At 40.4% G+C, this 25,596-nt stretch overlaps 3 protein-coding genes across 11 annotated transcripts in view; 2 read left to right on the plus strand and 1 right to left on the minus strand.

The window, feature by feature from the left end:
* The first annotated feature begins 2,750 nt into the window (after nucleotides 1-2,750).
* Nucleotides 2,751-9,867, plus strand: fxyd5 (FXYD domain containing ion transport regulator 5). Of its 2 annotated transcripts, none has more exons than XM_037075601.1 (10): nucleotides 2,751-2,966; nucleotides 4,352-4,397; nucleotides 6,352-6,417; nucleotides 6,518-6,658; nucleotides 6,751-6,801; nucleotides 7,441-7,515; nucleotides 7,933-7,965; nucleotides 8,054-8,128; nucleotides 9,029-9,074; nucleotides 9,537-9,867. In XM_037075601.1, exons 1-10 carry the CDS (start codon nucleotides 2,916-2,918, stop codon nucleotides 9,562-9,564), a joined length of 612 nt encoding a protein of 203 aa, XP_036931496.1. In that variant the 5' UTR covers nucleotides 2,751-2,915; the 3' UTR covers nucleotides 9,565-9,867. The 2 variants fall into 2 exon arrangements, with proteins under 2 accessions (XP_036931496.1, XP_036931497.1); XM_037075602.1 differs by having other exon boundaries at nucleotides 2,761-2,966; nucleotides 7,441-7,491.
* A 1,139-nt stretch (nucleotides 9,868-11,006) lies between these two features.
* Nucleotides 11,007-25,487, minus strand: si:dkey-262k9.2. 8 transcript variants are annotated; one of them, XM_037075941.1, is made up of 10 exons: nucleotides 23,613-23,753; nucleotides 23,272-23,520; nucleotides 21,438-21,495; nucleotides 18,856-18,916; nucleotides 18,329-18,364; nucleotides 17,363-17,395; nucleotides 14,960-15,034; nucleotides 14,782-14,850; nucleotides 14,548-14,590; nucleotides 12,271-13,250 (listed from the first exon to the last, which is right to left on the minus strand). In XM_037075941.1, exons 4-10 carry the CDS (start codon nucleotides 18,905-18,907, stop codon nucleotides 13,208-13,210), a joined length of 351 nt encoding a protein of 116 aa, XP_036931836.1. In that variant the 5' UTR covers nucleotides 18,908-18,916; nucleotides 21,438-21,495; nucleotides 23,272-23,520; nucleotides 23,613-23,753; the 3' UTR covers nucleotides 12,271-13,207. The 8 variants fall into 8 exon arrangements, with proteins under 8 accessions (XP_036931841.1, XP_036931837.1, XP_036931842.1 ...); XM_037075946.1 differs by lacking the exons at nucleotides 23,272-23,520; nucleotides 23,613-23,753 and adding an exon at nucleotides 25,385-25,400 and having other exon boundaries at nucleotides 11,007-13,250; XM_037075942.1 differs by lacking the exons at nucleotides 23,272-23,520; nucleotides 23,613-23,753 and adding an exon at nucleotides 23,152-23,246 and having other exon boundaries at nucleotides 11,007-13,250.
* LOC119005699 (IgGFc-binding protein) overlaps nucleotides 23,886-25,596 on the plus strand; it is a 39,704-nt gene continuing 37,993 nt past the window's right edge. The window contains exon 1 of the mRNA XM_037073561.1: nucleotides 23,886-24,024. Within this exon, the coding sequence (XP_036929456.1) occupies nucleotides 23,982-24,024 (43 nt within the window). The 5' untranslated portion in view covers nucleotides 23,886-23,981. The remainder of the gene's footprint in view (nucleotides 24,025-25,596) is intronic.

Here is a 25,596-nt window from a genome sequence, read left to right on the forward strand (position 1 = left end):
TGAGCACACACATGCGCGCGCTTAACGCGGACAGCTCAGCGCAGACGACACATGCAGTCCAGTGAGACACACCAAAAAAAAAAAAAACAGCAACAACAACAAAAAACAGTCTAATCTTCATTCGCCTCAGTAGAAATGTTCCCTTCTTGATGAAGATGTTGTGGTAGCTGCTTAATGAGTTCCTCAGCTGGACCAAAGTCCTCTTTATTGTGCTGTTACTGAATAAATATGTGACTCGTTTTCAAAGCCCTAAATTATCTGCCCTGAAAATATTGACTCACTTAGGCTCCGTGAGGGGTGGTGTTTAAATAGTGGCGAGGCTGTTATTGCCCGCGCATTTGTCCAAAAGTACAGAATCCTGTGTCCTCAATGGGGGCCCTGACTGCCTGCAGATAAATCTCAATGTTTCACCGGGCTGCGTTCCCTCAATTAGGCTCGCTGTTCTCCATCACGAGCTGTCAAGGTATGTTTGTCTCATTACCGAACAATTGTTTAAGTTCCCGTCAAGCCGACTGCAGGGTTCACACCACAGCCCGCCTTTTGATGCATCATTTCGGCTCAGGCAGAAGTAATCTGCTAAACTGAAAGCTTGACAGCTCAATGCTGTACGTCAGCCTCCATTTTTTTTTTTTTTTTTTTTTCCCTCACTTGCCTCGTGAACATTTTGATGTGTTGTGTTCGGATGATTCTCAAGGGAGCTCCGAACATGCAGGCCGCATGAGTGCACAATTAAGTCAAAAGAGAAACAAATAAGAGGCTTTAATTACCTCAGCTCAGAGAGCGTTTTCACACGTTTTTTTTTTTTTCATCCCTCTCCTGAATGTTTTATGGGTTTTTTTTCGAAAAACAAATAAGAGATTGAATAATGCTCCTTTATCACTTTAACAGGTTGTGCTGCCAGTGGGGAGCTAATTCAAATTTAACTCAAATATCTGCAAAACCCTGTCATTGCTCTCATTTGCTCAGATTTTTCAATTTGAACTACATAGAAATCAAATCAAACGCAACCACAGGTTTTACAAATTAGAACATGATTTTGCTGGCAGTTATTATGACTCACTTTGCGGCTGCGTCTCCTGTTGTCAGTAATGAGTTTGTTGTTTTTCCGTCCATCGCGGATGAAAGAATACAACTCAATAAACACAACAGCAGTCCATGAAAGATGACTACAAAGTGAAAACGCGATTAATTGTTCATTTTGACGGGGGCTGATCTGAAAGCATATTGAAATAAGCGGAGCGCATGATCCTCGTCAATAATAGATGATTTTGATGACAGGCAATAGTGTGTGTGTGTGTGCCATGCCACGACCGCATGGAAAGAGTCAAAATGAGAGTACAGCACAGAAAAATTGTATAGAATAGAATAGTGTTTCAGAGAGAATGCATCATTAAAACACTCCACACTTACAGTCAGATAGATACAGATAGTACGTGACACCAACAGCGTTATACTTCTAGTTGACAAACCTTGTCAAAAGCTGGAGCCAGTCGTCAGAATTCTTACACAGACAGAAGCAAAACAGTTGTTTTGGGACCGGACAAATATATTTTAAGATTATTCATTCATAATTTTAACAGTGTTTTTAAGAAAAAGAGATACTTTAACTCTGCACCTTCCCACAAGCTCTGTGGATTAATTGATTATTATTATTTTATTTATTATATCCACCAATAGAGCCTCTTAAATACTAATCCCTGGACATTTAAAAGGGGAAATGTTATTAACAAACCCATGCATTTCATGATGTTTACAAGCAGACTGTGGTTGGTCACGTGTATTTTCAGAGTACATCTCATAATATGAAATCGACATCATTTTTTAAATTTAGAATCTGAAAACTTGAGAAGAGCAGAAGATTCTACCAAGGAAGGTCGCGATTCGAACTGAATGAGGAACAGCCATTACAAAAGTGTTCACAATATTTCAGTGAAACCATAAAAATGTGATGGAGGACAAGTCAATCCAGTCGCACTCAGGACAAAGCCTGTCCTCTGCTAGTGCGGATGAATTGCGGCCTTTGTCTGCCGTAACAGTCTAGGTTTGTGCGTCTCAGCTGGGTAATGCTGTTAGGTCAGAAAACACATGCTTCAATCCTGCAGCCTTGAAGCAGTTGTTGAAAAAGCTGAGAAAAAAAAAGAAAAAAACAAACAAACAAGGATTTAATATGTTGGGTATGTCAGTGCATAGCTGGGATCCAATGTGATAAACAACACCATGGTCATATGTCATCGAGGTAAGTACGGTTGCTTGGTAGCAAAACAGGGACTTTTTTCAAATGCACTCAAATAACCGAACTGCTTAGTCAGATGCTTACTGAGATGATTGGTATTTAAGTAAACACCATACAGTTTGTCAATGTTTTCAATGTCAGTGTGCTCAAAGGGAGGACATTTCTAAAAGGCTCTTCATTAATAAAAAAGGAAACCATATAATTATAAAAGCCTGAACCATGTTCTTTCTGAACGACTGCAAACACAGCAACAACTTCTCCAAAACAATGGCGCCGTTCATTTCTAGGTAGGGACACAGACACAAATGACAGATTGACCTGTTGAGAGAGAGACGACTGTATCAACATGTAGGGAAACAGCGAGCTACAGAGGATGACAGACGGGTAAACACAGTGAGAGACTGTTTACCGCGGGGGGAATACAGAAATAAAGTAGGGAGACAAGCCACCACGCTGAGAGACGGCTGAACTGCAGGCGGAGTGAGTGAGAGTGAAAAAACTGGAAGCCACAGAGCACGGAGGAGGAGGCCATGTCATGAGAGCAAGTGGGTGAAGCGAGAGGCTGAGGCAGTTCAGGCAATTGGATGAGGAAGTGGTGCTGGTGCGCACACATGGGTGTGGTTGGTTAGCAGTTAGCCCATCAGCCACTCAGAAGTGACATACAGAGGAAAAAGCATCGTGGATGGCGAGGCTGAATCCGTGGAGCCGGGCACCTGGCAGGATGGACGCGAAGGTAAGCATAATAGCCCGGATGGATGACTAAATATCAGAGAGCTTAGGGGTGGTTTTTTTTTGTTTTTTTTGTCGAAGCCGACTGTTGGGAGATTGATGGAGGATGACAGACAAACGGATGAACAGACAGACGGAGAGTGAGTGAGAGCGCTGGATGTGACAAACGGGCGGGCAGGTCAGGCTAGGGGAAGGGGAAAGACGCCTGTACAGCCCAGGGGAAACAGGCCTCATCTTGACATATGCTCTGGAGTGAAATGAAGATTGGCACGACCTGCTAATCTGAGCTGTCACAGCCCATGACGGCCACAGACGCTCACCTGTCACACTGTTCCAAGCCCGGAGGACGAGCTGCCACTGGGATAGGTCAAAGATCGAGATTCATTTTCTGCTGGGGGTGGATCCAGACTGAGCCACCGGCCTAGCTCTCCATCTGTCACTCTACCTGTCTCCGCACCTGCCTGGCAGTTGTTCTTTGTATTGCTATAAAATCACACAATATTGGACAGGTTTTTATGCCTACTTCTGTTTTTCTATAGTGTTTTTTTTGTTTGTTTTTGTTTTTGTTTCAAGCTAGGGGCAATATGTTGTGAGGGGGAGGAGAGAGCATGTTTTCCCACTGATTCAGAGGCTGTTTCTCACCAGTACAGGATTTCCATTATGTTAAAAAGACTTGTTTTGACACGTCGTCCAATGCCATATTTTTAATTGGTGACAGCAGCAAACCGGAAAAAATACGAAGTTTGATCAACAGCGCCATAAAAGTTGAACGCAGGCACGTGTGGGAGGGCTGCGCGCACAATGTGCGGCCTCGATCACTCATTTTTGACAAATGAAAAAAAAGAAAAGTGGTTCTGATGTGTGTATCTTATAAAGTTTGACATTCAAAGTAAGAGTCTGTTTTGTGTCACGCTGCGTACGGAGTGTGGGTGATGCTGTCTGTTTGCTTTAGCAGGAAGGGAGAAATGGCCATGTGGTATTAAACCTCAGTGAGTGCAACTTCCTGTCTGGTAGATTTGTACAAAATGTTCCTGAGCGAGTGCTGCAATGATCTCAGCATAGCCTCAGCTCATACTCATGCCCTGGTTGAACATTTGTAACACCATAATAACCATGGCTAAAGAGACACTGTATAAATTAACTGGCAGACATTTTGTCTGGATATCCGGTATCTGCTCCTATCCTCTGTAACCGATGCACCAGAGTGTTTCCATTTGTATGATCTGTCTTCGTTTATTGAGTCAGCTGTAATATGTGACAGGCTCTGGATTGGATCTTCTGGGTCGTTTCAATCCCAGGTTGTGTTTAAATCCAGTCTGTAGAAAGATACTAGTTTGGATGCAGATTATTATTTCACCTCTTCTCCCCATGAAATGTGTTTTCTTTCAGATCTGTTTGGTTTCCCTGACCTTTGTCCTGTCTGTCATGCTACAAGGTGAGTGCAAAACAGTCTAGCTGGTCATGAATCAGATCACTTAGAACTGAATTGATTTTTAAAGCTGATCTGCGCAGCCTTTGCTGATCAGCAGCTACTTTGGTCACAGATCACAATAACTGGAAAGTGGTATGCAAAAATGTAAGTGCCAACATGTAGCTTTAGACTGTAGTGGCACAGGAGGCTTAAGTCAGTAAGAGCAATGGTTAGGTTTAAGGCAGGTCTGTTATATATAGTCAGTATGTATATATATATATATATATATATATATATATATATATATATATATATATATATATATATATATATATATATATATATATATATATATATATGTGTGTGTGTGGATCTCAGTGGGCTTTATAATCTGTACTGTGAACAACGTCCTGATGTGTTTCAACATATGACCCATTACTTTCGAAAGTATTGTGTCACTTTTAGCTTGATCTTGGAAACTACCATCTTAAAGGGGTACATCCCTGATTTAGTGTAGCTCACCTCCATTAAAGGTGCAATGTGTAAAAAACAAAACAAAGTGTGAATAAACGTCAGACATCCACAGTGTATTGTGTGGCAGAGATGTCCACTAGAGTTAGCATGCTAACCAGCAAGCCCTGGCCTGCTCTGTCATGTAATACCATTTCATACCAACAACACTGGGATGTTTTTCTTACCGGGTTTGGTTCCTGGTATCTGGAGGGGGTCACCCATCTGCAACCTTAGTCAGGCTCCTCAAAGTGGGTGTTAACGGATGCCATTGTCCAGACAGCCCATTATTTGGCATGTTTGATGTATTCTTCCCTCACCTGTATTCTATACAGAAACAACCCTGATGAACTGACTCATCTTAACTCTACTCTGTGGGGTTCCTGGGCTGTCAGAACAGGGCCAGCTGGTTAACATGCTAACTTCAATACTCCACAAAATGTCTAAGCAACGCATGCACAATGCATGCGTTGCTTAGACAAACATGCCAAATTTTTCTTGTAAGTGGTACATTCAAAGGGCAAAGATATTTGATTTTTAGTCTTGAGTATGGTCTATAGACCCTACCGGCCTGGTAAATGCCCATATGATGGCAACATGAAGAACAGAAGACATGTACTAATGTCTTGACATTTGGTATGAGTAAACTGATCCTTATGTGTAGAAGAGGTGGAATTCCCCCTTATACTGAGGAATTTACATAAAGGCTTGTCAAAAATATGATACTATGATGTTCTTTTCTATGATAATGTAATGACTTGTTGGAATAGTGAGTATACACCACGAGAACATCAAGAGGACATTTTCTAACACCTCTCACTTAACAGCAACATATTTCAGGGAAGACCGAAGGTTCGACAGTCTAGATAAGGGATACACTCACAATGAACATCTAAGAACTCAAGCTATGAATATTTGATGCTAATACAGTCAAAATGAAGGTTTTCATCCACACTTAATATACCTGACATATCAGAACTTAGCGGCAGCAATAAATCGTTACATGATTAGTTAAGTCCCATCATACGGGTTCATTAAAGTGGCGGGGATCAGAGCATCAGCCCAAGAAAGTAGAGGTTTTGTAGAGCCCCGACACTAATTGGAAGGTGCCGAGTGAGTAAACAGACAACGGCCTCACTGTCCCGCAGTCGCACGCACAACAATCCAGCTCTGTTGTAGCCAGAGGTTTTTTTTTTTGTGAGAGCCACTTCTTTGTAGCTGTGCCGCACTGGCCCACTCACAGGACTATTACTGTGACATACTCTCCATGCATCTGCAGGCCTCTCTCCCCCTGCAAGGCCAGACACATTCTCGAAGTCGGGCCTCTGCCAGGAACACATCACAGCATTGTTTGAGAGAGTCGCTGGAATAAACAGCACTGTCCTTTGTTCCTCCTGTACAGTGTACTGAAGGGAGGCCTCGCTGTAAGCCCTCATCTGACTTTTGTGTTTTCTTCCCCCCCCCGCAGTGTCAAGGGCTCAGACTCCCACACTTGCAAACCCAGCAACAGGGCCCACTTCTGCAACTCCCACTGGTACGATACCCAGGGCTGTGCTTATTTAAGTTTTTACAATCACTGTACATGATGATAAATGTTAGATCTGTCTATCTCGGTTTGTGTCTTGATGCAACAGGAAGGACAGTTGCAGGCAGAGTCACCAGAGATGCTGACTCCTCCCCTGAAATTTCCCGCGTTGAGCTAACCACAGCCAAGCAGAACGGCACCGTCAAACCAGGCAGTGTCATCACCACACCATCAGCAGTGACTTCAGAAGGTAGTCTGGTGGCGTCCCTCAAAGCGTTAACTCTGACAGATATAATGTCAGTTTAGCCTGATGCATTTCTTTCTATGTTTATGCGCCCGTAGCTCCCAAAGAAGCAACAACAAAGATGGAGACAAAGCTCACACCTACAACAGGTAACACTCTTCACCGCTTCACCCCTCCCTCATGTGTTTAAACACCCCAGTTGGTGGAGCCATTGAGTTTGGATGGCAGACACACCGTGAGCACTCCACTACACTGTAACATCCAATCACACCACTGGCAGCAGGGGCTTACAGTCGACATTCTCATCAAGAATGCAGCGAGCTTTAAAACTAATAATGAGGTAATTAGAAAATGTTAAACTCCCTGTCCTTGTTGAGATATACAGAGGAGTATTCCTGCTGCCTTTTACAGCAGCGAGGGAAAGAGGGAGAGCCAGAATGAGTGAGAGCGACAGAGAGAGCTTTAAAAAGTGTCAGCCTGAATTTCCTCTGAGAGTCGTTCCGCTGAAATATTCAGAAATTCAATTAAAAATGGAGTTAAACATAGGAATGCACCTGGAATTTTACGAGACATTATTATGTATGGACTCGTATGGCACAGATAAGGAGTCAGTATGTCCCAGAAAAAAATATGCTCCCCTATATTGAATTATGCTTTTGCATTAAAAAAAACCTGTGTCTCATACATTTTAAACATGAATATTAAATACAGAGGGAAAGCGGGATCCAGAAAACATTTCTTTAAAAAGTCATGGAATCTAATGTTTTTTTACTTGTCTATTTCTTCAGCATCCACTGTGACATCCTCCCCATCCACAACTACGAAAACCGCCCAAGAAGGTACAGGTTCCAATTTTGCCCGGGGTAACAAAAAATTTTACTACTCCGTACTTACCTTAAATGCCACAGGCGATGCGGTTTTATTGTTATCTCATGGCAGACTGACAGTATCAAAATTCCCTGTCTTCCAAACAAAACCCACAGTGGATGGGCAGAATAGAGCGCCTCACTTCCTGCATTGCCAACAGATTAGTGCTTGATTGTACCTTATGCAAGAAGAGATAAGATATTTGTGTCCTCATGCTGTGCTGGCTTACCACAGATAGGGTTTTGATACACCATCAACAGCATGTCAGCGGGGCCAGTGGATCTGTTCTGCTATCTCTGACTGTTGTTCCCCAGTGATCCTCGCTCTTTTTTTCCTCCTGCTGAGGCTTCCTGTGTTCAGCAGTCAAACAAACTTAATTCAACACTTTTCTTCTCTACTTTTACTCCTTATAGATGTGGGAAGGGGAGACGACGCATTCACCTATGGTAAGAAGCTGCACTTGACCCGTGTTTGTTGTGTTGTTACCTGTCGTGGCTGTGGCGGAGCGTTTGATGTCGTGTTTCGTATGTTCAGATTACAAGTCCCTGCGCCAAGCCGGACTGTCCATTGCAGCAGTTCTTTTCATCCTGGGCATCATGGTCATCGGATGTAAGTATGACTCTGAAAGCTGCTTTGGTCCTGTGCAACCTCTGATCAAATGTGCAACATGTAAGAATTCAGTTCACACAAATTATTAACAAATGTGAAGAAACAACAGTGTGTTTGTACTGTGTTGCAGAGACATTTGCTGAAGTTAGCATGCTAACCAGTCAGCAGTATAAACACCAACACTCCCCTGGTGCTCTGAGCTCCCAGTCAAAACACGTCGGCTGATAGGACCACGGCTAACTGAGCTAACAGCCAGTGACTGTCGCCTTCCAGTGTGTTAGGGCATTTTATCTTTTCCTGGCAATGTTGATGAAACACACTGTTTTCCATTTATTTTTGATAAACAACCAGCTGTTGCCAATATGGAATAATGTCGTATGACTATAGTAGAATCCGGGAGTCATACGACATCTTCCAAGCTTGGATGTAGCGTGGCTTCTTTAAAAAAAATATAGGTCCGTGCGTGGTATGTCTGTGGTCGATGGTGGAGCGGCGGTGCTCTGAGCAGACCGGCGTTAGCGAGCAGATCAGAGGGAAAGTTCTGCAGCGATGTTTTTCGGGTGGCAGGAAATATACAATTATAGGCAACAGCTTGGCCATAAATAAACACTGCAGATACTCAACAGACGATAAGAACTTCTGTTTGAATGACAGCTATCACTCTCCCTGCTAATATTCACGTTGCTTGTCCGTGCTAATATCATTGCTATCGCTAATCCATGTCAGTTTATGTTGACCTGACTGGAAGGGGGTTTTAACAATTTCTCTGATGATATACGGTCCCCACTTTGTTTTTGTTTTTTTTGTTTGGGGTATGAATTAGACAGGTAGCCAATTCTTACATACTGCCACTTTACCTCCAACTGCCCTTCTCACTCCTTCGCCCATCTCTGTGTGTAGGTGGCAGAGTCTGCCGGCTGCCCAAGTGTCACAAGAAGTCATCTCGGTGAGTATTCACAGCCTTTTATCCCAATAATGCCAGCGCATGTTCATATTTTTTACTGTGCTCGAGAGGTGCATGATTAGCACAACCGCTGATTGATTTAAGGCAATGCAAGCTGACAGACAAAAGTGATGTAAATTAGGGGCTCATGTGCATGAAGGGTAGCCGTGCTTACATCATGCTGTTGGGAAACTGCAGCTGAACGAGTCAAGTAATTTACATCACAGGCTACTGGATGATAGATGGCAAACAATCACTCACTTCAGGCGTATAATAGCTGAACAGACTGCTGACTAAAACCTCTGTGATGACTAATAGATCAAAAAGATTATGATTAAGCTATTTGTTGGGTGAAACCATAACAGACCAACCTTTTTTTTATGTTTCTTATCTGGTTTGTTTATGTTTAATAAATATAATTGGTAGCGTTTGATTCTTTAAATGTTCTGCATGTTGGTTTTCCAGGTCATATCACGTAGTCCCGACATCATGAGAAGAGAGAACAGAGGGTGTACACTGATAAAACTACAGAGCTGCAAGAAACCAACCAGGAGTCGATCAAGGGAAAAACACTCGCCCATCACCTGGCAGTCTGTGTTTGTACATGTGGACTGACTGACTGTATGCTGCTTAGTAACAGTGTCAAAACAAGAATCATGCTGACAAGTGAAAATCATCGGCTTAATCTCTGTCAAATGTTGTTTCTATACTTGGAAAAACCCGCACTAAAAAAGTTAAACGATTATTTATCCTGGCAAATAATAAAGAGATGACTCATGTTTTAATCACACCTTCAGCCACGGAGTGTGTTTCTTTCTAATCACCTTTATATCTTATAACTGATTACACAGCCAGTGTCTCAAAGCCGGGATTATTATTAAAGTTTATGAAGAGTAACCTCATGATAGGTTATATTTAATAGGTTTTTAATATATCACACAACACCTGTGTCTGCCTTGGCCTAAAAAAGAAGCTGGGTCACTTCCTCTTCCTGATACGATGCACGCTGCATGCTCTTTACTCTTTCAATCTCAACAAAAACGTGATGTTTAGTGAGGGGTGTCTAAGCCTCTTAGTGGCTCTATGCGTGTAAATGAGTAAAGCCCTAGATTAAACAAGATCCACTGGCACTTTATCTTTGCATCCATATGGCGCCAAAATGATACAGACAACAGACTTGTAGAAAGCAAGCAAATTTTCCAAACAGATTTAATGCTCAAAATCAATAAAATCCAGAGTTCGGCATACCTACATAATATACAGGAGTATTCACTGTTCTAATTGGTATTAGAACAAAAAGAAGGCGACAGCAGCTGTGCAGGGGGATGCAGTTTGAGATATACACTCATCTACAGCAATTGTTTTCTTCTGCGATACAAGGTTGTGTTTTGTACTGAATTATTGTATGATGAAAAACTGTAAATGTCCTTGGCACAAATAATACATACAGTACAATACATACAAGTTCATATGAACACAAGTACTTTTCTGCAAAATGACTCTAAAATACAAATATATATCTATATAGATGAGTTTCTTTTGGCAAAAAAGTGATCCCACCCACCACATTTTGTTTCTACACACATTTTATAAAATAAACAGTGGAGAGAAGACATCACCCTTCAAACGCAACAATTATATAAAAAGACCATTTAGCTAAGTACAGTATTTTTTAATCAATCAAGAGACAACGCAAATGCATTGTTCACTATTTTTTATTTATATATATTTATATTTTATATATATATATATATATATATATATATATATATATATATATATATATATATATATATATATATATATATATATATATATATATATATATATATATATATATATATATATATATATATATATATATATATATAATATAAATAAAATTAAAAAAAAATGCGAGAGGTCAGCCAATAGCGCAATGCACTGCAACTTAAGGGCAACTCCACCAATTTTACACATTAAAGTGACTTTCCAAGTTTTGTTGAGTACTGTGTGGAAAATGTTGTTCTCTGGAGCCACAACTACTCTTTTTGCATAAGAAGTGGCATGCCGTAAGACGTTAACACAATTAAATGTGGACCTTTAACTTACTTAAAAAAATAGAACAGATAACCCACAAGCAAACTGAGCAAATCAATCAATTTGACAGCACATGTGCAGCATTTTAGGAAAGGAAATGCTGCAAAGTCAGAAAATACAACCAAGTATGGAGACATAAACTCATCCATTTCTGCTTGTGGTTGGGCTTGAAAAACAAATATAGAGAATGGACAGAAATACTGCCATTATATTATATAAAAAAAAATACTAAAAAAAAATACATACATCACGTTGAGGAGGAAACAAAGAGGCTACAATTTCTTACATTTACATCAGTAGTGTCACCACAGAGGAGGAATAACAGAGTTTGCTCACATACATGGAGCAGGCTGGACCCAAAAGACTACGTCTATTTGCTTTCTACATTTTGGAAAAAGCATTCAAAGAGAACTCTGTTGCCGATGTTACTGTGCTGTTGTTTGACTGTATAACAGAAATAGTGGATATGAGTAAATGTGAATATGTAACTACAAAGATGTAAAAAACTGAAATGTTTTGTGCTGCAATTGCTGTCCAATTGTCCTCCCATTGAAATGCTGACACATATTGAAGGCTTATTGGGCAACGCTACGCTTTGAGAAGTAACACACTTTACACACAGTGCAGTAAAACAAAAGGCAAAAGACAAACAATCACATCTGCCAATTTGTTTGTGTCAAGTATATCAGGATGCATCACCATTACAGCAAAGACCTGTAACCGCTGTACACCCTGATGAAGACGTGACTGCACAATTGTTTTTGCTCTCAAATCTGGCTGGATCAGAGCCAAGGCCAGCCCACAGTGCCAAGATTAGCTGCAAGATTTAGTGGAAGAGCACAGTGTTTAACCCCATCGAGTCTTTCCCAGTGTTGCCGACTCCACTACAAATGCTCCTCATGAGGCCACAGATGAAATACTGTCATGTCAAACAGGAGCTTGTCCCTTTTCCCCTTCAACCTTTTCCACAGAAAGTTCTCTTCTCCATATTAGAACAAATAAGGCAGTCAATGCCCTGGGTTCTTTGATAGAAAGCTTTCTTTCAGAGAGCATGATTGATTTCCATTTAAATGAAAACAGAGAAGCCATCATGCCCCGTATGAATGAAACAAAAGCATTGTTGGTATTTTCCCAATCATTCCCAACACTTTATTTGATTCAAGAGATTTTATCCCTCCCTCACACCCAGCTCCCCTCTGCCAGCGTGTGAGGCATTAATCTAACTCTCTACAGCATTCAGAGAGCTATTTACAATCTGCAAGACTGAAGTGAAAGCCTTTCAAAACGAAAAAGAGAGGGGGAAAAGAAAACATCATCACTCACGGCAGTCGATTAATTTGATGCCTTGCAAGAAGATGTTCAGACCAGCTATTTTGACACATTTCTTTTCCTTATTTTTTTTGCCAAGGTTGGGGGGGGGGGGGGTGTATCTTTTTATCTTCTTATTGCACTGCCTCCTGTCACTGCTAATGGGCCAGGAACAGAATATGTCAGACAAGTGAATAGGAGAATGAAGTGAGCACTGGGCTTGCTTAGTGTGGATTGGCGCGGTTTGTCTCGCTCATCGACCTTTTTCCACACAGCAACATCTGTTTCACGTGTACCAAATCAAACACAAATACAGATTTCATTGTATAGCTTCTGGGAATAATTTCTTGTTTCAGGTAGTAAAATTAAAAAAAAAAAGGGGGGGGGCACTCTGGCTGTGACTAAATTATCCCTTTTAACAAAATAAGCTTTAAGCCATATTCACTGGCTTTGATTTGGATTCCTCAAATAGAATCCAATTAGAAGGTTTGAATGTGTTCCAAGTGTCCCCGGCTAAATTGTGTGTATGTGGATTAGAAACGACTGGGACAAAGACAAAAGTATAAAACAGTAAAATCACTTATTGCATATGTATTGATAAAAGTTTGCGTAAGAGTGAGCAATGAACTGCATAGTGAGAAGCAAGCTGTTGTGCAAAGAACTGTCCTGAGTCAAAGAGTAGGAGGTGACATAGCCCGGTGCATTGCTCCTCTCATCTGTGTGTTTGAGGACTGCTACTCCACCTGGAACTACACCGCTTTCTGGTCCTGCTCTGTGGGCACTGAGTAGACCCTGACGAGAGAGAGACAGGCCACAGGAAGTGAATACAGGGAATTTGTGGGGGGGTGAAGGGTGAAACAGGGCAACAGCAAAAGTATGTCATCTTTAAGATATTTTTAGGTTAACAGAAAGACAGAAGGAACATCTCTGCATGTCGGAATTCAGGAAACGGCACGTCTGCCTCATGCTGCAGGGCTCTGACAGGTGCACGGTGACTGCATCACCTCAAAACACAGCTCATCCCCAGGTGGGACTTATAAACCTGGCAAGGCACTGTTGATCCAACAAGCCAGAGGTTGCTGTGTGATTAAGCCTCTTTTCAGCAGAGCGATCAGTCAGCACCAAACACTGCCAGAGCTGACTGCAGCCCCAAGAGGCAGCCAGTAATCCTGCGCAGGAATTTAACCCTTGCAGACAGTCTTGGGTGTCAACTCCACAACAAGACTTCTCCTGCTGCTTGGAGATCTCTTGAGACTCATTTGAACTCCATAACCTTTCTGACCATAAAAACTGCAGGTCATTTATTGCTGCACCCCAGAACAAAAGAAACCTGATTACTCTGCAGAAAGCTGTCCCGCAGCTAACTGCAGTTAAATACGCATGGAAGCAAGTATGGAAGGGAGACAAGAAGTGAAAAGAGAACCTCACTCTGTATAACTGGTTTAGGCTGTTCTGCTGTCAGATTGCTGTTGGCAGATTGTTGTCATGACGCCTGAATCATGTTTACAGTATTGTTTTATTTCTGAGTAGTTGACTCAGACCTCAGTTCATGTGGTAATCTTTGGAACAGGTTAGGTCCTGTCCCATTCAGTTATATAGACCCGGTGGCACTGTCTTAAGGCTATTGTTGGATGACTATGATGGAAAGGGTTAGAGGTAGGGAGTGTTCAGTGGTGGCCTCAGGCCGTGATACTAATTGCTGTACAAGTCCAGACAGGCTCAAATGGGTGGATGCGGGTTCTTTTTGCCAACTGTATGTTTTTCTCTGGTTTTGATGCTGACGAGTTGGATGAAGTCAGGGAAACTGGCAAGGCGGCAGAAAGGCTGTTACCCGCCAGACTGGTTCTGTCACCTGCAGGCTGACTTAGCATAAAGTGGAACATGCAACTCTCAGTAACACACTGATAAACTACATATCGAGGCTGTATAGATGAAAGATTGTGTGTTTGTCTTGTTGTGCGTGAAAATAAAGGACATAAAAAAACAAGACTTCAAATCTGGCTAGAACTGAACAAAAGGATATAAAGATATTGATTACAAATGTTTACAATCAAATATCAACTTCAACGGTGGAGGAATTTGACCTTACCCGTGCTGCGGTTTGTGCATGTGGCGTCTTACTAACATTATGGCTGCAGGAAAAAAAAAAGAGAAAACGGAAAAAGGTCAGAACATAGAAGAGAAAAGTTCACATTTTCTTAAGCAATAATAGCTTTACAAGGTACACGGGGACTACGGTGTTTCTGGCCTGAAAGCAATTTGTCAATTATGGGAATTAAATGGGCACTCACTACATTATGTCCAAACAAAGTACAGTACTTACTGACTATTGCTGCAACAGAAAGAGTCAGCGCGGTGGCGGCTACAATGATGACAATCATGGTGAATTGATCTAGAGAAGAAACATAAAACGATTGGCTCCAAGTGTATGAATGAAGCAGCAAAGCTAGCAAATGATGTCATGAATCCTGTATCATTTTTGACATTTGTTTTTCTCTCACCTGAGTCTTGGTCTTCACCTGTAGCTTTAGCTGTATCTGAGTCATTGGCTGGTCCGCTACGAGTCCTTGGCATCACTTTAAAATGGCAAAGAGAACAAGACAACTATTATTCTATATCCAGATGCACTATATTCATTATTCAACCCCCATATGACATCTGCACTGCAGTACTTCTACTGCATGCAAAAAAGTCTCATCAAGTTACTGAAATAGCACCACTACTGATGCCTAAACAAATCTTTGAGAGTTTGAAAAGAGGATCTGGAAAATACTACAAGTTATGAACTATGGTCATCTGTTGTGTTTCCGAGAGTTAGATGAAAAGATTGATACCACTCTCATGTCCAAATGGTAAATGAAAAGCTACAACCAGCAGTGTAGCTTAGCTAAAGTGTAAACACTAGGAACAGAGGGTGACAGCAACACACTGGTTCTGTCTAAAGGTAACAAATGTCACTGATCAACTCAGCTCAGATCAGATCAGCTCATTAATCAACACAGGCCCGTTTGTTTAATCCGTACAAAAAACAAAGTTAGGCAAACCAAGAACAGTCCACCACATAAAACACAACTTGTGCTTTCTCACTAAACAAAGATGCTAAACTAGCTGGATTCACAACATTGTTGGTGGATATAGTCTGAAAGCACCTAGTATACAAAACTAATTTCTGTTTTATCTGGTCAATTTCCTTAACACCCATATTTATTATTTGTATTTGAAATCTGTGTATAAAAATTTGCTGTTAATTTTGCACTCTCTCATGTAAATACGTCTATTCTATTCTATTTCTTCCCTTTTATTTATATTGTTTATTTATGCTATTGGTTTTTGTTCTGTAATATTCTGTCACTGCTGGGACAAACACATTTCCCCGTCTGTGGGACATTAAAAGATTTCTGGTTCTGATTCAATGGATGGCTTAATACTTAATTTATTGTAATTTAGTCTTAAAGAGCATTGATTCCCAAAGTGTGGGCGAAGTTAGGTGATGGTACTGAAGGTGGTTACGTTTGAAATGACTATAGAATATTCATGATTTAATGTTTTCATTTGAAAAAGTAATTCTGATAACACAATTGAGTTAAATTACTTGTTATTCAGTATTTATGAGATCCATTTTTATCTGGGGTTGTGTTAAAGTCTGTTTCCAATTGATGTGTTTGCCATCTACTGAAAGTAAAGAAACACAAGTCTAAGGGTAACATAATTTGGCCAGGGAACAGGTTTCAACACAACAACCATTGGAACGTATCTTGTAACTGCATGTGTTTACAAACTGATGTGTGTATAGTGGTTATTTATATTAATCATTAAAATTACACTGCATTATAGCCTTTGGCTCACATTCTCATAGAATTGTCTCATTTGTTTGAAGAACATTTTTCAATTTCAAATTAGGCTGATCATTATAAAGTCTGCAAATATTTGGGGTTTTCTTTGAAATTTTATGATATATTGGGGAAAAAGATCTCCATGGCCTCATCTCTTTAATGCCTTTGCATTTATTGGCTTTGTCTTACCTGCTCTCTAGCTTGCTAAATTGTTAGCCTTAGTTGCTTCTAACGCATCGTTGCATAGCAGTGGTGTCAAAGCAACCACTTGAATACCAAGCACATCATGTACACAACTCCAGTGTTATAAGCACATGCTCAAGTGTTCCATCTGAATGAAGCAATATTTAACCACAGCATGAGTGTAGTATCAATCTTCTCAGCAAGAAAGTCAACAAGAATATTTAGTGTTGGACTATTACTACTCTACTAACAAAAAACATTAAATTAAGTATTGTGTATGTATGAGTTTGTGTCTACAGAGGAGAGAGTGTTGAGGCTTCACAGCAATTGCAGCTCTTTGCAGAAACACTGCTCCTCCAAGAGTGGACTGGCTATAGCACTTCTCTAAACAGATCTGTAATTCTATCAAATGTCCATCAAAGCGAAGATGAGGAGTGACGGAATGAGAATGCCAATGTTGATTAGCTGGCCTGCAGGATGGTGGACAAGACGACGTGTTCATTGGCCTTTCGGCAGAATCTGCAGGGCCCCTCCAGGGAGCTAATTGATTCCATTCAGGGTTTAATGGTTGGAAGGAGGGAAAGCCAAGAGGGGCCAGAGCCCTTCACACATCTCTCTGGCCTGGAGAAACATACACACTATGCTGACTTACTGGCAATAATTACACAGGCCATAGCCTTCACATACTCTCCTCTGGACAGCTGCCATTACAGTGTTTGTGGGTGTGATGCATGGAAAAACTAAAAAAATCATACTGCCCACCAATCCACACGTCAAAAGGATCAAATAATAATAATAATAATAATAATAATAATAATAATAATAATAATAATAATAATAATAATAATAATAATAATAATAAATCACAGGAACAGATCTTTAACTCACATGCATCTGCATTTAAATCTTCATCGTCCAGCTCTGTGAAATAAGAAGACATCAGATGCTTGTGAGGGCATTTGTAATCACTTTCAAATAATAACAGAGTACTTCTACTGTACAGAAGTCAAAGTATTGACAATGCCTCTAATCCTTCAGTAACACAATTGAACTGAGTCAGTTTAGGACCAAATGTGTGGGAAAAAAGCTGAACAAAAATCAATTTTGTACACAGAAAAACAAAACAAACAATCTAAGATTGAAGGAAATAACGTTAACACCAAGCAAGAAACCAAAACCGTAAACATGTGACCAAAACTGTGGTTAGATAACAAAACTCTAAAATCAGGAAGGAAAACCATTAAGTAAGAACCAAGTAAGATTTAGTGTGACATGCTTACATGTCACACTAAAGCATTTAGCTCTGGTGTGCACTTGAGTAAAGCCCATTGAAATTCGGACAAATAATGAAGTAAGAAGAAATATAATACATATGACATTCAATAATATATTGCAACTCTTTCCTTTACATTCAGGAGTTAAGAACACCTACAAAAAGGTATGTTTTTTCCTTGTCTAGCAGACAAGATCGTATTGGGTTCTTTTTGACATGAAATCCTTCAGTTCATGTCAAACAAACATGTCTGGTGTGATCCTTGACGTCTGTTAATTACTTTATGTATGGCCTAAAGGACCCACTACTCTCACCTTAAGTCAAAACAAGGATGAAATATCGTCACTGACGACAGGACGAGAAACATGTGGGAACTAGAAAAAGAACAGGGTGTGACAATTCCTTTCCAATGTATTAACAAAAAACATTCTGTCGTTTTTGATTGTTGTGATCTCTGATTTACATACTTAATGATCAAAATTAAATCAATTTGTCTTTAAGTGACTTAATATGAAAACCAGTTACAGTATACTACAATTACAACTGTGCCCATCTATAAAATTTGATTTTTCTGTATTTACCTCCTTCAGCTGATCCTTCACTTTCTTCTGAAACAGCTGCAAAAAAAAAAAAAAGAAAGAAAGAAAGAAACAGGCACAGCATTAGAATACATTCACAGCACCCATGATACAGTTTTTGCAGGTTAGCCTGCTCCAGGGTGCTGTTAAATTCAGATACATGGACTGTACAGCACAAAGGTATTTGCTACAGTGAGTTTAATGTTATACTTGTATCACATAAAGTTGGTGAAGTCTGTTATATTCTGGCATCTTTTATACTGCAAAAGAACATCACTGCTGCTAATTTAACTGCCTTTGTCTTTAGTGTTGTTCTTCTGTATACAAAACACTGCGCTTCACAGCTGCAACTTTTTTTTTTTTTTGAGGTGGTTGTATAATTCAAAAGCATGTGCATACATTAATCTCCACAGATGGTGCGTATACGTAGGTAGGTAGGTAGGTAGGTGAGGAAAACATGCCGGTGCTGGGATGCACAGTGCCTGATTAGATGTTTATCACCTGAAAGCGTCACAGAGATGAGAACATACCAGTAGCGGCTGGCAGCAGCAGCAGCAGACACAGGAACAGCAATCGCATCATCTTCAAATGCTGCGGGGGGAAAAGAAAAGTTAAAAATATCTGCTATTAATATTCAGCCATTGATGTGTGTGAAATCTTGGTGTTTTGGTTTAGAAATGGGGTGTGATGGAAAGCAGCGATGCTGTCTATTATTGGGGCTTGGTTGGCACTTTTAGTTCCAAGATCACACACACTGCTAGTCAGTGGAAAACTCCAAATTCCAACCCAACAAGTCCTTGTGCCGTTTTAACTGGTTTTAAAAGCATGCATGCAGATCGAGATTGTAATCTGAGGTGGGTGGCAGTAAAAAGGTCATTGCGAGACAACCTTATTTCCCATAGTGCTCAGCGGAAAACTGTTCTGAGAGCTGGCAACAAGTGTCTATTCAACATTTTCCCATCCTTATGCAAAGGCCAGGTGCTATGCCAGGTGTTGAGCAACAAAACAAGTGCCAATGAGAAATGCAATCAAATATTTTTCTTTGTTTATTGTGTCCTGCTGGTAAATATTCATGTCATAAGAGCTTGATTTCACGTTAACTAAACTTTATCTTATCAGTGACACATTTACAATGGTTTGGATTTCTTTTTGGTGTGTGTTGTTCTTAAGTAGAAACCTCAACTTCCTTATGGCACAGCGCCTGAAACAAACCCTACCTCTGTTCCCCATCACCAACACGTAGATGTGAAACACAGATGTTGTAAGCCCGCCAAACAAAGCCCCAGCTGTATCCAACACAATATGAATGGGGATATTTTTAAATGGGAAAACTTTGCGAGAACTCTCTTCCGGTCTAGGTCCCGGACGAAGCCTCATTGGCCAGATTTAGCCATTGATGCTGGCTTTGGATCAGCAATTTTTGATACAGAGGGAACTCTCCCACTGACCTTTGTGCCAGTGTTACACTGTAGCTCCCTTTCATTGTTAGCCATGCCCATTGTGTCCTGGTTTCCTCCATAGTTAATGATGATGTGGAAAGAACTGAGGTGACCTGCATTGTTAAAGGGTAACTTCAGAATTTTAAACCTGGACCCTATTTTCCCATGTTTGCGCGGTGACAAGAATTGATTATGAACAAACATGAGTGAAATAACTGTGATTATGTACCATTATTGTAGATTAGGGTTCAACCAATACTGATAGCAATTATTAGAAATCAAGGAGACTGAAAACTGATATTTAGGACTGATTTTCCATGTTACTAGTTACTGTGCAGATTCTGGTTATTTTATTGTTCATAGGCTATTAATTGTGACATGTCACCAATCAGATATTGTAGTGGGTGGGACTTTGGTGCAGTACCCTCTGTGGTACTGATAATCGGTCTTAATTAAATGAATATTCAATTATTCTGCTCTATATTTATTTACCAAAACCCAGACATCACTACAGCCTCACTCAATACTGAACTAACTTCAAATACAGTTGCTACAATTATTCACTAAGATGAAAAAACATGGGGAAAAAGAGGTCAAGGTTTAAAAATAAGGGTTTTTACCTTTAAAGGTTGTGATAAAGAAACAAGACTCCGACCTCTTAACACCCACACACAGCAGTTACCAACTTACTGTATCCTACTCATTACTACAATTTAAGGAAGTGGTTCATGCTCTCTGTAATGTGTGAGTCAAATGACCACATTTGGTCAATGGAGGTTAAAAAAAGAAAGGAAGCGGACTGGAGATGGAAGACCAGCAAACATCAGTTCATTCGTTCACTGTCTGACAGATTTGTGAAAGACCCAGGCATTAAGGATCTGGCTAAAAATCTCTAATCTCATCTATAAATGTTGCCATGTTGGTTGATGTCTTGAAACCTTCATGTGAGACAAATGTCCACCCTGTAGGGCTGCAAAGGAACGAGCGCGGCCCAGTCCACAACAAGATTATCGTCATGCTAAATTAGCAGAACAGCATTAAGAACTATTTTGGTTGACTATATTGGAAAAAGATGTTAATCACACAACTGAGGCTGATTGCAGAGAGAGTGTAGTGTGGGCTGTTCTGGCCTCTTGAATAGCTGCAGTAAATCTCCAAACGCAAACAACCTAAGAAGCTGCAAATAAAATCCCCTTCTGTATCCAATTTGCTTTTCAGAGTCGCTTTGGGTGAAATAATAAGCTGATCCAATTTGGAAATATTTATCAACCCAGTCCACTGCCTCTGTATCAAAATGGCTCCTGACGCCTGTATTATTTTTCAAATTGGGTAATATATTCTTGTACATTTGAATGCCGATTGAATTTGCTCTTTAATACCAGACCCAATTTGCAACATATAATAACCACTGGCTTGCTCATAAAGTAGACATGCCAGAGCTGCCTTCTGGCTAGAGATGCAAAGATCATAGAGGATAAATGGGCAGAAATCTACAAATCATAAAAAAGCAGTGTAGTTCTGCAAGAAAAGCAAACATTGGGCTGTTGCTGGAGGGTGAATAGGTCTTGTTTGTGTTCCATTTTCCCCAATGTAGTTTTCCACTGACAGGATTAACCCTGAATCTCAGACCTGTCCAGCCAGGCCGGCACATAGAATACCTAAATCTGGTTTACCAGGTTTTAATTTTGAATGATGAACACTTTCAACTCCTCCCAACCCAGCCGGTGCAATCTATATCAACAAAAAACAGACACAAGCAGAAGGGTTACTTCATGTACATAAACAGAACAACACGCTAGAGACTCAGACTCCCTTTCTTATCTGCTCACACCGATAACAGCCCCTCTGCTTAACCACTGTGCATCACTGACACGACTTTGACACCAGCGATAGCAATCACTAAAGTGCAAAGATATGAGTTGCTCTGGCCGAGACAGTTTACAGGGAAACAAATGAAAAGAAAAAAATTGAGAGAAGATGGCAAATAAAAAAAATTCTTGATTATTGACGATGTGTCAAAGCTAAGAAACAGCCTTGCTCTAAGAAAGAAAAAGCCCTACAACAAGGAAGACCGAGCAAGAAAGGGAAAGAAGCACTCAGATCATTTGTTATACATTGCCATTCAATTTTGTTAAAAAAGTGGTCTTTTACACTGGTTCAGTGAGAAGAGAAAATATTCTTATTGAAATGTTTGCTCAGTTCTGCCATCTCTACAGGAGCTGTTTACCTAAGTCAGGTCGATGCAAATTCCTCTTTTTTCCCCCTTAACATAACATACCGTGCTGTGCCAGTGGACTGCAAAACAGCAAAACAAGGTAAACTATTGATGAAATAAAAATAAAGGTAAATCCAAAACTCCGCTGAGAGATCCACTGTTGATACACACTGTGCAGTCACACCCAATTTTGCTTTTTTTTTTTTTTTCCCCCCCAAATTGATGACACGTTGAGCATCAGGCCAACAGTTATAAATGGCCGAGGATATGAACGTGTGTCTTTATGACGACCATCATGGAGACATACATTCTGTATTTGCTTGCCCCTCTACTATAAACTATAAATCCTGCGTGCGCACGCACACACACACAAACACACACACACACAGACACACACACACACAGACACACACACACACACACACACACAACAGAACACATAAAAGCCAGACATGATTCTTGAATAAATGTTGGCAGATTCAACCTCAACCATGACAAAAACAGCAACAAACAGAGTTCAGGACATGCAGGACTCTGGGCACATACACCTCGGGTTCACTTTTTTTTTTTTTTTTTTTAATCAGATGGAGACAAAGCTGTTGTTCTTTGTTTTGTTAACAATACTATCACAAGACCTGTCCAAGCCACACTGGAACGCAGCCTCATCGCTCCCTTCTGAAGGGAACAAGCAGAGACATGGTGATGTAAAAAGGGTTCAACAGAGACCTGGTGCCCCATGCTTCACCTCTGACACTCCCTGAGCAAGCTGTGCGATTAACAACACTCAAAAACACCTTGTTAATTGTTTGCAGGCTGATATTCGGGTCAGAAAAGGCACGTTGTGAGCAGACTGAATGGAATGACACAGAGAGGAAGTGAGATAAGTGCTGCTGCTGCTTCTTTTCTTTTTTTTCTTCTTTTTTTTTTTCAAATGAACCCCCTCAACTTCTGTCACCTGGAAGTCTCCACTTTTAAATGGTTGAAATCAAATTATTGTCACATAAATTTAAAGTTTTGAGACAACGCATAAGAATGAACTTGTGAGAGAATGTATGAGGCAGCACAGTGGAAAAAATGTGTCCATTACCTGTGTTACCATCACACTACAAGTACTGACAGCGTTAAAAAATAAATAAATAAATTAAATAAATAAATAACGACATGTAACCTACCAACACAGTAGAAAGACAGCTCTGTAGCAAAGTGTGTATTCCGTTTGTGGGAGTTAAAGTTTTAAAACCATGTCCTCGTGTCTCTGCCTTCGTCTGTGGACTGAAAGTTGACGTACTCACCACAGCTCTAAGTCTCAGTTCAACATTCACAGGAGCCGACGCGCTAACAGGAAAAACTGCTGCCTGGCAACTTCTGGGCAAACTCGTATTCTCACGTACAAAGGGGGGGATTCACAGCCACCTCATTTTTGAAGTTGCGCTGCCCCTCGCCTCCTCCTCGCAGTCAGGTTTTTTTTAATTTTTTTTTTTTTTTTTTTGCTTCTTCGGGAAACACCCGCCCGAGTGCTTTCTCAAACTGTTTCCTGAAAGCTGCAAAGTGAAGATGCTGCAGTGAACTCGAGCTTAGCTCATCAGTAACAACTAGAATGTTAAGCAGCCGGGTGGAAAATTAGGTAACTCACCTCGATTTCCGGTTAAATGTAGGTGATTTTTCTTGTTTATTTTCTTTTTTTTTTTTTTTTTTTTTTTTTTTTTTAAGTTGCTCAATAAAAGGAAGTGCCATGAGCGCTCAGATCTGAAATCCCCGCTGATAACGTGATAATGCTCAACAGCTGGCAGGTGCAGCCTAATTAGTCGACTAGTGATGACGTTGCAGGTGCTGATTAAGGTCTCATAAAGCACAGGTGTTTATTTCTTTGGCAGCCTGTTGCCAGCTTGTGGCTTATTTTAGATACTTGGTATCTCCACAGGCATGCAAGCATTTTACAATATTGTCCTTTTGATACAAGTGTTCCATTCATGTAAAGTGTTTTTCTTGTCTCTGCGCCGAAATGCAGTTTGTGCTGCTGCTCCAGATGTTTCTCTTGGGATTCGGTGAGTGGCTGCATTGTGACAAGTACCCAGAAGTTACACTTTAGGGCTGACCGATACAGCTTTTGTTTTTTGTTTTTTTGGTTGTGTTTTTTTTTTTTCAGGGTCGATACAGATTTCTTGAACTGATATTTGGGAACTGATACTTGCAGTGCATAAATAGTTTTCATTTATTTGCATATATGAAAACATTTGTCTAGATATTTCGAATGACCAGTGATGGAGTGAACCTAAGTAACGCTGACTTAAGAACTGTGTTACAGTTTGCAGCATTTTCAAATGAGTTTATTTTATCGTCAATGTGACAAAATGCTGAATGTCGGCCCAGATTTTCGGCCCTGATCCCTAATCATCTTCATATATTACTCTGGTTAAAGTGAAGTCAATCTTACAAATTGTGGCACCTTGAGTAGAAGGCTTAAAGTAGGTGTATCTGATGCATATTGTACTTGAGTATCAAAAGTACAGATAAAAGTAAATTATATATACAGTAGGCCACATTAACATCTGCGTATACACTGTAAACCATGAGTCGACCAGGACACTGGAAAACCTAGCACTTCTATCTGATTGTCAGTGAAAAGAATAAATAAAGTGCATTACCTTGACTCTGATGCAGCTTGTAATCTATAAAGTAACTATAATTTAATAGTACTAGATTTTCTTTGAATGTAGTGAAGTAGCAACAAATGGAAATGGTCAAGTACAAGTACCTCCAGATGGTGCTTGATTTCATTACATGACTAATATGTGACATGGTGTCTGTTTTCGGGTGCCACGCTGCAGTTTAACAAGTTCCAAAGGTCATGTGCACAACATCACAATATAAACCAACTAGTTTCCCAGTTTCTGCACTCGGCTACATCCATTGTTACCTGTAATCACCCTTACGCTCAATATTTGCAGCAGTCTTGCACTGGGTTATTCCTCTTTCACCTGCAACACTCAAGTCTCAACAGTTCTGCTGTATACCCTGAGAAGTTGTATTTGTCTAGTTTTGAGTGATGAATGGGGTGTGGTTATGTCCCAGCCCGCGTAACAACAAAAGATACTAATCTGTGCACAGTTGGAGGGAATTATGGTCAGGTAATTGCTTTGTTGAGAAATCTTTAGCTGTCTTTTCTCTGCTCTGGGAGGTGAATAGACATCAATAAATCACACCACCCCAACTTTCATTTTGGCTTTTTCTTTTGCTATACATTAAAGAATATCAACCCTTTTGCTTTCTATTACCTTCTGTATTGACTCTCAACACGCAATATAAGCCTGTGCTAAAAATTAACCAGCATGAAGGAAATGATACAGTATTAAGTAACCACATACTAATTTAAAGGTTAAAGTATTGTCTGAAAGGTGAACTCACGTTTTTTTAAAAAAAGCTGTTGTTCAGAGTTGCCTCACCACACTGCTGGTATGTTGTTGCTCCAGCGTCAAGATCCTTGTTATCATGGAGCGAGGGTGCATGCTAACTCAGGTGTACTCACACAAGAACCAGGAACTATGCTCCTTATTGGCTGCTGAGCTTGCTGAAACCTGACACCACCACTCATATCTGTTACACAAGCAGCCTGCTGT

This window comes from Acanthopagrus latus, chromosome 17, assembly GCF_904848185.1.
Source record: "Acanthopagrus latus isolate v.2019 chromosome 17, fAcaLat1.1, whole genome shotgun sequence".
Lineage (NCBI taxonomy): Eukaryota > Metazoa > Chordata > Actinopteri > Spariformes > Sparidae > Acanthopagrus > Acanthopagrus latus.